Source organism: Nanorana parkeri, unplaced genomic scaffold (genome assembly GCF_000935625.1).
Source record: "Nanorana parkeri isolate BGI_ZX_2015 unplaced genomic scaffold, ASM93562v1 scaffold101, whole genome shotgun sequence".
Classification (NCBI taxonomy): domain Eukaryota; kingdom Metazoa; phylum Chordata; class Amphibia; order Anura; family Dicroglossidae; genus Nanorana; species Nanorana parkeri.
In genome coordinates this window covers 2,006,861-2,019,245 of record NW_017306369.1, presented here as the reverse complement: position 1 = coordinate 2,019,245, position 12,385 = coordinate 2,006,861, and the positions used below count along the sequence as shown (strand labels likewise).

Below are 12,385 nucleotides of genomic sequence, written 5' to 3'. Positions count from 1 at the left end.
ACACACACACACACACACACACACACACACACACACACACACACACACACACACAAACACACTATTTTTGTTAATAGAATATAAAGAATATCCAAACTTAAGAGATCCTGTCACCACCTGCTACACTGCAAACTAAAACCAAACAACCAGAAAATATATGAGTGGCAATCTTACTGCACAAATGACACTTTCAAGAGTTTAAATAGAGAGCCTCGTGGACCGCTTGCAGCACCCCTTTCCCTGACCCCTACATTATCAGAAGTTGGGTAGTGGCCCAGAAGGCTCTCTATTCGATACTCCTGGAAGTGTTGATTTTACAGACGGATTGCTACCCTGAAATCTGTGCTTAGCAAAGTCAAATCATGGTAGAAGGCAGGGTTTTTGTAAAGAAAATGCGAGAGAAGAGAAACATAGAGGCTGCCACTCCTTCTGAAAATGCTAGCTGCCTGCCTGTCTTCCTGACACTCAGCATTTCAACTAGTCTTGCAGAACAAATGTGCGTATGTGTATCGTACGATAATCGCGGGTGATTGTACGATAATCGGCAGGTGTATGAAAGGCGTGTGACCGTTTCTACTGTACGGTCGCACGTCTTTTGTCTTCCGAGCATGCTTGAAAACCTGCCGAAAATCGTAAGATTTTCGGCGGGTTAGTGGTGCGCTCGGAAGACAAATGCTGAATGGGCCGGTGTGCGCAAGCACACACTGCCTGCTCAGCATTGGAATCATCACAAGCCCTCCCCTTAGCAGAGAGGGCTTGCGATGATTGCAAGTACCATCTGCCTGTCCCAGATAGGCAGATCGTACGAGATTTTAATTACCTTACAACCAACGCACATTTTGACCATTTGTCCACTTACAATAAAAGCATTAGCATGGCATCTAATGAAATACTGCACCAAATGAAATGCATATATTCAAAGAAAATATAAAAATGATTTAAGTAGGCAAATTACTTATATAGTCATTGGAAAGTTAACCAATGCATATAGATGATGCCACATTTGGTCTGGACAGCTAGGCTTTAATGACCTTTGGTTCTAAAGAGTTAAACAGCTTATTTTTTTTATAATTATGAATATTGGATTGCATCTGTAAAAATGAACAATAAAATTGGCCAAGGAATTACAATGAGATGGTTTCTTTGATCAGATTTGGATCTTTTGGGGTTGAATTACTAAAGGCAGATAGACTGTTTACTTTGCAAGGGAATTTGCACTTTTCCAGGGAATGTTCCTTTAGCTTAGTGAATGAGGTGAAGCTCTGCTGACTTCCATCATCCAATCATGTGCAAGCAAAAAAACATTTTTTTGTGCATGAGTTAGTATTGTTTTTAAAGAGAAATGTAATCACATTTGTCCTTGGCGACCAGTGGAGGGGAGGGGTCACAGGAGAGAGTTCCTGCAGAGACGTGTATCGGCTCCGCCTCCGCTTGGCTTTCAGTCATTGCCAATGACAGGCAGCTGCAGCTACCTCACTTCATTCACCAAGCTAAGGGAAAATTCCTCTTCAGCTGTGTCTGCATGCGGGTGCACACGACCATAGACTTACATTGCGTCTCTGCACACATTTGTGACTCCAAGTACTAGTGGTATAATCATTTGCAAATTTAAAAATTGCTACTTTAAAATGTATCTAAATCAACTGGATTGATGTAGATAGATAGATAGATAGATAGATCTATCTATCTATATAACACACAGACACTAAAAAGTCTTCACATCCCTGTACAAATGGCAGGTTTTTGAGATGCAAAACAATTAGACAAAAATAAATCACTTCTGATTTTTCCACCTTTTAATATGTCCTATAAACTGTACAATTTAATTAAAAGCAAACAAATCTTTAAAGGGGAAAAAGTAAAAATAAGAAACTTACAATAATGTGGTTGCATAAATATGCACACCCTTAAACTAATACTGTGTTGAAGCACCTTTTGATTTTATGACAGCATCCACGGGGTAGGAGTCTATTAGCATGGCACATCTTGCCTTGGGAATCTTTGCCCACTCTTACTTGCAAAATTGCTGCAAATCTGTCAGATTGTGAGGGCTACTTCTATGCACAACCATCAGGTCAGGTCAGCCCACAGATTTGCAATTTAACTCTGGTCCGGGCTCTGGCTGGGCCATTCCAAAACTTCTGGTAAAGCCATTTTGTTGTTGATTTGGAGGTATACTTTGGGTCGTTGTCATGCTGAAAGGTTCAATTAATCTTCACCTTTTTAACAGAGGCCTGAAGGTTTTGTGATGAAATTGACTATTTGGAGCTGTTCATGAGTCTTTCCACCTTGCAGAAAGCACCAGTTCCAACTGAAGAAAAACAACCCCAAAGCATAATGCTTCCACCACACTTCGCAGATGGTATTGTGTTCTTTTGGTGATGTGAGGTAAGCTATGGACCTGCACTGGCGGATTGTCTCTGTTGTGGCAGGCACTCTTCACCTGAGTGGTACACTATACAAAACCAGACTTTAAAGCAACCCTGTAATTATTTTAAATCTCTAAAAAGCAAACACCCTGCAAGTAGAAGAATGTAATTACTCACCCTTCCACAGCTCCATTCAGTAGAATAGTCAGCTAATGTCCACTTGTATACCAACAGCTCTAGGAGCGTCAAACTTCTGGGTCCCCCGCAGCTCTCATAAGTTGCTCCTGCTGACCTCAAAGTCACAACAGGATACAATAGTAACGCATTTATAAAGGAGTGTAATATAGATCTTATCAAACACCTCCATTTTTTCAATGCCATTCTTTTTGCTTATTTAAAATAAGCCCACACCCATATTTCCAACGTATTGCAACTATTTATAAATAGGTTAAAACAAATTTTAATGTGTTTGGCCTTGATTTTACTGTTTTTTTTTATCTGTTAAAGTGTCACTAAACTCAGGAGCTAAATCTTAAAAATGTGTTGAGATAAGTACCTTATCTCAATACAATCTCAACACAAATGTGAGATTGTAGTCCATCATGGAGCCAGCTTGGAGCGGTGGCTACTTTACAACGCACAAAGGGACCACAGGGAACAAAAGTGGTCACCCTCCAGAAAGAAGGACAGTGTCAGCACCAATTCAGAGATGATTTGAGGAGCTACAGCTGAGTGATACACAAATAAGATACATTCTTGTTAATAGTTGAGGTACTTGAATGCATTTTTAAGATTTAACTCCTGAGTTTAGTGTCACTTTAAGCGATAATTTTACTATTTTGCATTATTGGGTTAATTTCTCAGCTAACAATTTAGAGCTAAAGAAAGGAACAAAACTGGTCTGTAAAATACAGCAATACCTGCAAAATCTATACAACTAAAGTCTGATTTTCTTTTTTATAAACAACCCTCAAAGTCTAGTCAAAGAAAAAAGAAGCTCTGACATAATGCTACAGATTACTATCCAAAAATAAATTTAGATTTTATAATCAATATAGCACAAACATGCAAATAAAATGATATTCTGTGATTTTGGCATTATAAAATTACCATAAACTGTATGGCAGTGTTCATTGTGATGTTGATCTTTGATGGGACATAAGAACATTAATAGACCCTGGTACCCAGAACCCGTGATTTGGGTCTTCTACTGAGTACACCAGGTGGGCTTTGCAGAAACTGTTGCCATCTGCCACAGTATAACAAACTTACTTCAGTCTTTGGTTAGCATTGGTCCTGAGATTTTAGCATCTTGTACATCTATTCTCACACCTCCACTAGTAACTGCATATTTCTTTTTTTTAAATAAAATTATGTCAGTTTATTTAAAAATACGGTATATATATATATATATATATATATATATATATATACACACATATGCAGTATCATATTTACTGTTCCCAGCCAGCACATATTTGCCAGGCTAATGTTAATCACTTTGCTGAAAGAATTCTGTTGTTTATAGAACCAAATAGCTAAAGATCCAACTACACAGCTGAATGAGTAGTGGCTTCCTACCCTCTTGTTCTTTTCTAATGGGCTCTATGAATTTCCACATCTGCTGCTGGGCTATCGCTTCAGAAAAAACAGCATACTTTGCACAATCAGTATCATGGTGCTCTCTGGCTATTTTTTAAGTGTATTTCCACTATTGCAGTCAAATTTGAGAAAAGCCCTATATATGTGCATTATGTGTTCCTAATCAAACAGCATACTGGAAAATAATTTAAAAAAATAAATTCTTACAGACAAGATGGCTGATTCCAGGTTTTTCTTAGCCCTTTGACAGTGGTCTGTCCCAATGGAAAGTCTTGGGACTGAAATTTGAGGACTGTGTTTATCTGCTAAGCCTCATTAACATGCAATGGTCTAACCACCTTAGACCCCTCACAGCCCCTTCTAATATTTTAAAAAATAGAAGCTAGAAGAAATTCTAACCCTTAAAGCCCTAACCCAAGTAAAAACATTTTAAACTGCAAGAAGCATTTTTTTTTTAGCTTATGCTATGTGAATAGGAACATGTAACAAATAAAAAATAGGTGTTATCCCAATTTGGTGGAAATACGCTTTAAGGTATAGAATAAAAATGAAATGCATTCCATTAACAAAAGAAAGATATTTTAACCCTTAAAACCCTCACTCAAGTAAAAACTATTTAAACTGCAAGAAGTATTTTTTTATTTTCTTTATTTTTTTAAGCTTATGCTATGTGAATGGGAACATGTAGCAAATATCAAATAGGTGTTATCCCAATTTGGCTGCAAAAGTGTAAATAAACTTTAAGGTATAAAATAAAAATGATAGGCAAAAAAAAGAAGAAAACTAACAAAAATGAAACTAAGAAAAATATTATAAAACTGACCAAAGCATTGTTCTAGTTAGATGGTTAGATATCTAATGAATTGGGGCCATGTATTATCCATTAGAAGCATTATGCCACAGTCATAACTAGAGTGTTACAAATTGTCTCTCCAGATGTGGCATATTAGTCCATGAGGTTCATTCTTTTGCCTTTAAAATATAAAACAACTGAAACTTTAACTAAAGAGGAACACATTTTATTTACACAAGTTCCAGTATAACTCTTTGCCTTATACAATAATATTCATGGCACACTGTAATATAAAACCACATGTCCAAAACTGTCAGTAATCTTAGCAAATCATTTTAAAGCTGTTCACAATTTAAAAAAAAAATGGGTAGCACAGTGGCTTAGCAGTTATGACTTGCTGCTCTTGGGTCCTTGGTTTGAATCGCAGCCTGGACGCTATCTGCATGTAGTTTGCATGTCCTATTTTCTCCCATTATCTCCCACACTCCAAAGACATGGCTCCTATCTAAATCGACTCTGTATATATGCATGTATGATAGGGACCTTAGATTGTAAGCTCCTGGAGGGCATGGACTGATGTGTATGTACAGCATGTAAAGTGTTGCGCTGTATAAATACCTGTAATAAATAAATAATAACATCTATTGTAGTAAAGTACGTACCCCTAGCCACCAATGAAAAAAGTAAAACTGATGTTCAGTAGTCTGAAACATTTTTAATAAAGGCTTGCAATGTCCACAATAGTGAAATTAAAATCAAAGTAATAAACATGTAACTTACAAAATACTGCTGTGTAAAACCCCAAATATAGGAAATGTTCTTTTGGAAAAAAAGAAAAGGTATTTCACAATTCCCGCCAATGAAAGGGTTACTAGAGAGCATAGCAAAAAATGTACAAAGCCATCTTAATATGACACCTTATCTTATGTCATCATTCACAATTGTTATAAAAGGATAATTCAGCCTCTAGCAGATGACAACGTGCCAGTCTGCGTGAGCATGTGCAACCGATACAGACGAGGAGTTATCATGCATCACTAATGAGGAAATCTCAGCCAAAGAAGTTGCTAGCAATTTTTCTACAGCCCCCAGAGCCACTGAAGTTTAGACAGCTATGTTTTGTACTCTCAGCCTTGAAATGATAGTAACCTGCATCCAATGAACAATCTAAAGAGCCTCCAAAGACACTTATTTCTAAGATGCCATAATAGTAAAGTCAGTTATTTGGATGCAGCTCTGGATCCGAAGTTACACTGAGATGAACATTGTGGGAAGTCACCAATTGATGAAACCTGGGAACGTTTTCTTTTTGTGTACATTTCTTTTCTCTGTTCTAGGTAAGTCATTACTTTAGCCAACACTTGCTTTATGTCGCTTATTATACTACTATCTGCTGAATATTTTGATGTGATTATATATACTGTATGTGATGATATATATATATATATATATATATATACACACACACATCTACAGTCAGTATATCAGATGTGTGTTTTTTTATAATGTTGTATAATCCACATTTGGGTTATGAGCGATGCTTCTCTCAGATGCTGATGGTGCCAATAATTTTGTTGTTAGTGTATCTGTCTTCTGCTCTGTGTGTGCCAACATTTTTTGAAAATATCCATACAGTGGTTTCAATAGTTTTTGGTAAGAAGCATTTATTCATATAAATAAGTTAACTTATTATCATATAAATGCACTGTTAAGCAGATATGCTTTTCTTTGCTGTTTACTTTCCAGGGTTTCTATCATCATCTTCTGGTTTAAAACCAAGAACATCCATGTAAGTTAAGATCATTGTTGAATCTCTAATTTGCTGTATTTCTTAGTTTAATACATATCTATTTATCTGTATTATCTATTTATCTGTATTATCTATCTATCTATCTATCTTGTTTCTTTCTATTATATAAATATATATATATATATATATTTATGATTTTGTCATATTGAAAAAAGTTATTTGCAGCTCTACTATAGAAGATAAGTATTTGGATAATGTAATTACAAATAATATGGTCCCCGATTTACTTAGGTATTACGTTAGCAGTATAACTCATTTATGTGGGGATGACTCAAACCATTCCTAGAACTGATAACAGACTAGCCGCTTCATACAGTCCTATCTTTTATCTTTAATTTCCCTTGGGACAGCAGATAAGCCCCATTAGGTGCATTCAATACAAGTCCTCAGCAAAGAAGCCCTGCGGAGCATTTGAGGACAATGGAAATAACTACTAATTACAGGTGTCACAGTGTTATGTGTCGGTGCCCTATACATATATATAGCTGTGTTATTTAACCAATAACATTTGACCAAATACAGGTGAAACTCGAATAATTAGAATATCGTGCAAAGTTCATTTATTTCACTAATGCAACTTAAAAGGTGAAACTAATATATGAGATAGACTCATTACATGCAAAGCAAGATAGTTCAAGCCGTGATTTGTCATAATTGTGATGATTATGGCTTACAGCTCATGAAAACCCCAAGAACCCCAAATCCACAATCTCAAAAAAGTAGAATATTACATGCAATCAATAAAACAAGGATTGTACATAGAACAATATCGGACCTCTGAAAAGTATAAGCATGCATATGTACCCAGTACTTGGTTTGGGCCCCTTTTGCAGCAATTACTGCAATTACTTTTGCATGATATTCTAATTATTCGAGTTTCACCTGTATGTGGTGTATACGTTTTTTAGTTTTAATATGTAAAATTGGAATGGTATTAAAATAACAACAGTATTATACACCTGCATATTATGCCAATTGTAATTTTAAAGAGTGCTGCTTTTTTGTTGAGAGTACAGTACATCCTTGTGTGCTTGAATATTACATCCCTAAGCTCACAAAATACAAGCAGACAGAGAACACAGTGGCAAAGTCTACTTAGAAATAAGTAGAAACTAATTTAGCCTAAATCAAAAAATGCAGGTTCCTTTCCAAAGGCAAGGAGTTCATTCTCAGATGCACAGATCTGTGAAGCTCTCGTCAATTGTGTAAGCTGAGATCATTCGCATACAAGTTACCTTTTAAATGTTAACCCAAGAAAGGCCTCTTTGATAGGTGATGGAAATCAGAAAAAAAAACCCTTTCCCCTAGGAATAGTGTATTCAGGTTGCTCCTGGACCTTTGAAAATACAAGATGCTTTTTGTTTTCTTCCAGAAACAGGTTTAATGCGATTCGCCAGAAAAGAGATCTCTTAGCAGCAGAGGTAGGTTATACCTTCGAGAGAGAAACTTGCCTCTGAAATGAGTCTTATTTGACAATGAGGTCTTTGTGACATGAGAGTAAATGGTAAAAGCGCGGGTAGGATCAATCCCTCTTGTGATACCTACTTTCCTGTGATTCTTTAGCTTCTGCCTGTCTCACTTATCACATTTTCCTGAACGCATCTCATTCTCACACAGAACCTGTATCATCAAAAAGAGAGATAGATATTGCTTTTTATTTCATGATGAACTTTAAGTCCCCTTTCCAACATACGCAACATCACACTAATGTGTTACATGCAGAGAGATTGTGACATTTAGGTTTATTTAATAAGCGCAGTGAAGCCTGAACATGTGCCAAGTCGACTACTAAAAGATCAGATATTGCCTTTCATCAGTCTAAAGCACGCAACACAATGAGAGATGATGGCTGACTGTTTGCTAAGGGTAACTGTGCTTTAGATACTGCTCTATGGCATATAAAATAACCCTGATTCTTTTATACTTTTTACATTTTTAACATTTAATCCGTCTTTCATACAATCTGATTTTATCACTGAAATCTAAATACGTGATAAAATGTGATCTCCTTCTGTCATTAGCAAAAGATATAGGGGCTGATTTACTAAAGTCAAATAGGGAAAGGGAATTTGCACTTTGCAGGAGAATTTTCCCTTAGCTTAGAGAATGAGGTGAAGCTCTTCTAACTTCCATCATTCAATCATGTGCATGCAAATATACTAATTATTAACATTATTATTATGTTCCTTGCACATGTTTGGATATTCTTTGCAATGTGAATTTGCGCCATGTTTTCAAAGCTAAGGGAAAATTCAGTTGCAAAGTGAACAGCTTATTTCTCTTTAGTAGATCATTACATTAAAATGTAAAAACAAAAAACAAAATCATACTAAACTGTCTTTCTCTGTCAGTCAAAACTGTGGGAAAACTGACTGTTTGTCTCCGTTTGCTTTTAGACAGAAAAAAATGTCTGAGGTTTTTTTTTTTTTTTGTGCTTTACAAAAAGTACTTCAATTAAATAGGCTATAAAATAACCCTGATTCTTTTATACTTTTTACATTTTTAACATTTAATCCGTCTTTCATACAATCTGATTTTATCACTGAAATCTAAATACGTGATAAAATGTGATCTCCTTCTGTCATTAGCAAAAGATATAGGGGCTGATTTACTAAAGTCAAATAGGGAAAGGGAATTTGCACTTTGCAGGAGAATTTTCCCTTAGCTTAGAGAATGAGGTGAAGCTCTTCTAACTTCCATCATTCAATCATGTGCATGCAAATATACTAATTATTAACATTATTATTATGTTCCTTGCACATGTTTGGATATTCTTTGCAATGTGAATTTGCGCCATGTTTTCAAAGCTAAGGGAAAATTCAGTTGCAAAGTGAACAGCTTATTTCTCTTTAGTAGATCATTACATTAAAATGTAAAAACAAAAAACAAAATCATACTAAACTGTCTTTCTCTGTCAGTCAAAACTGTGGGAAAACTGACTGTTTGTCTCCGTTTGCTTTTAGACAGAAAAAAATGTCTGAGGTTTTTTTTTTTTTTTGTGCTATACAAAAAGTACTTCAATTAAATAGGCATAATCATTTTTTTTTGTTTTAATTATTTTTTTTATTTTTTTTGTAAGGCATTTAGGTAGTTTGCATGTTATTTATGTAATGTGCTACTACATGCTACAGTTATTGGACTATTGGTGACTACTTACAGTCAAACTGCATTTTTTAAATAGTTTGTTGAACGTTAAAACCTCTGTCAGATTTTTATTGTGGTCTTTCTCTCTGTTGTATAAGATTAGCCTCACTTCCTGTCCCAGTGACAGTAGTCAAGTTGAGGTTGAAAGGGCTAGCAGCTTTGTCAGGCTTTCACTGTTGTCTGAACTAGTGTTGAGGAGATTTCCCTTTATTTCCTGTCCAAGTGACAGTCATCAGCTGGACAGAATTTCCCCACTCTACCAAAACTATACAAAAAAAAAAAGAAAAAAGGTTTTGACTGGAATTACCATTCACATAATATCAAGCTTCACAATGAACTTTGTTTTGTAGGCATGATATTTAATTTTTCTGTGAATAAAATAATAGCAGCAGGCACTCCTTTACTGTTGCTGTAGTCATTCATTGCTGGATGTATTAGGTACTGGGTGTATTAGTATTAGGTACTGACGCAAGAATCTGTTTATTATTTTTGGTAATATATAGAGCAGTGGTTCTCAACCTGTGTAACCTCAGGACCCACATTTGTCTTTGGTCATTAAGTCACGACCCAAGTTGCACTGCAATGGAATGCACAGAATTAGGGTACTGCGTGTTCCTGTGCAGGCGTACGAGCTATGGGTGGGAGGTGCGTTTAGGGGGAACCATTCAAATGAATGGCAACCCAACACACCTCCCACACCAGAATGCATGATAAAGTGCATTAATCGCACGGTACTATGTGATTAACGCACTGTACAATTGTGAATGAGCCCCCCAAAACACTGACATACATAAACAACTACAGACACAATCTGTTGAACTATGAAGGAGCTCCATCCATATGTGCATTGAATGTACAGCTCCTTTGTGCGCCCTGTAGAGGTGTCGGGAGCCAGAATGTGATGTCACACCGGTCCAGGCACCTCTACAGGACATGTGAGGGAGCTGTAAGCAATGCACGTATGTATGGAACTCCCTCGCGACCATAGCCCCATCCCACCTCAAGCTGACACTTGGCAGCGGGCAGCATATTTTGAATGGCTGCTTGGCGTGGGAACTGACAGTCCTGCACTAGGGGGAGGCAGAGGAGCCTCTCACCTAAAAAAGTGGAAGGCATGTGGTGACCCACATGTACTCGGGGTGGCGACCCACCTTTGGCTCACGACCCACCAGTTGAGAACCAAGGATATAGAGCATATATACACTGAGTGATACGTCAGGTGGTCATAATAATCTGGCCACTCAGTGTATTTCCAGTGCTATTTTTCCAATGCTGTTTATGCCATTGCCAACTGGATTGGTTTATTTTATAATAGCGCTTTTGTTTTGAGTGTCATGAGCTTGTCTGTTGCATTTTAAATATATAAAAGCAACTTTAATATGGTTTGTTGTAGTTTTGCATTTTGTGCAATTATATTGAGAAAACTGTATGATGATTAGTAGACTGTTCAGGAATATGAGCAAGATGTGGGTAGACTGCAAACCTTGAGAAGTAATAAGTGGACTGCTATTCCCGATGTTTGCTCCCAACCCATGATTACAAATCATAAAAAGTATATATTTCTCTGCAATTTCAGACATTATACTGACTCCCTTTGGGATTTGTAAATTTTTAAGCACAGAGCTTTTATATATTCATTTTATATGCTCCTGTCCCGGTCTGGCCATAGGCTGGAACGTGACCTAATGAGAATATCAGTCAGTGAGAGCCAGAGGCGGCTCTAGAGTTTGCGAGGCCTTAGGCAAAACCTAAACATGAGGCCCCACTCAGGCCTGTGGGGTCTTACCAAGGCTCTGTGGGGTTTAACCAGGCTGGTGAGATCCCGCAGAGCACTGGTGAGCCCCCACAGAGCCCTGGTGAGACCCCACAGAGCCCTGAATAAATTCGGGCTCTGTAGGGTTTTACCATTGCTCTGTGCGGTTTCACCAGTCTGGTTAGACCCCTCAGTGCCCTGGTGGGACCCCACAGAGCCCTGGTCAAATCCCAAAGAGCCCACCAGGGTAGGGTCCCAACATGGTTTCACCCCACAGAGCCCTGGTGAGACCCCAAAGTGCACTTGTGAGACCCCACACAGGCCCGGTTAAACCAGGGCTCTGTAGGGTCTCACCAGCACCAGGGCTCTGTAGGGTCTCATCACTAGCCTGGTTAGACCCCAAAGAGCCCTAGTGAGACCTCAAGAAGCACTGGTAAAACCAGTGCTCCGGAGGGTCTCACCAGAACTCTGTAGGGTCCCACCAGCACCAGGGCTCCGTAAAGCTCTCTAGGGTCTCACCAGGGCTCTTTGGGGTCTCACTAGAGCATCAAGGCTCTGTGGAGCCTCACCCAGATTCTGGGGAGTCTAACCAGCCTTGTTAGACCCACAGAGCCCGGGCAGACCCCACAGAGCTCTGGTGAGACCCACAGAGCCCTGGTTAAACCTGTAGGGTCTCACCTGGGCTATGTATGGCCTCACCATCACCAGTGCTATGTGGGATCTCACAAGCCTGGTTAGTCCACACAGAGCCCCGTTAGTCCACACAGAGCCCCGTGAGACATCAGGGATCTGTAGAGTTTTGCAAGGGCTCTGCAGGGTCTCGGCAGGGCTTTGTAGGCTCTCGCCACCCTGGTTAGACCCCTCAGATCCCTGGTGAGACCCCACAGTGCCCTGGTTAAACCAGGGCTCTGTGG

At 38.2% G+C, this 12,385-nt stretch overlaps 1 protein-coding gene across 1 annotated transcript in view; it reads left to right on the top strand.

Annotated features, from left to right (window-relative positions):
* The window catches only part of OTOGL (otogelin like), a 141,789-nt gene that overhangs the window by 1,464 nt on the left and 127,940 nt on the right, over window positions 1–12,385 (top strand). The window contains 1 exon segment of the mRNA XM_018552912.1: window positions 6,511–6,553. Within this exon segment, the coding sequence (XP_018408414.1) occupies window positions 6,511–6,553 (43 nt within the window).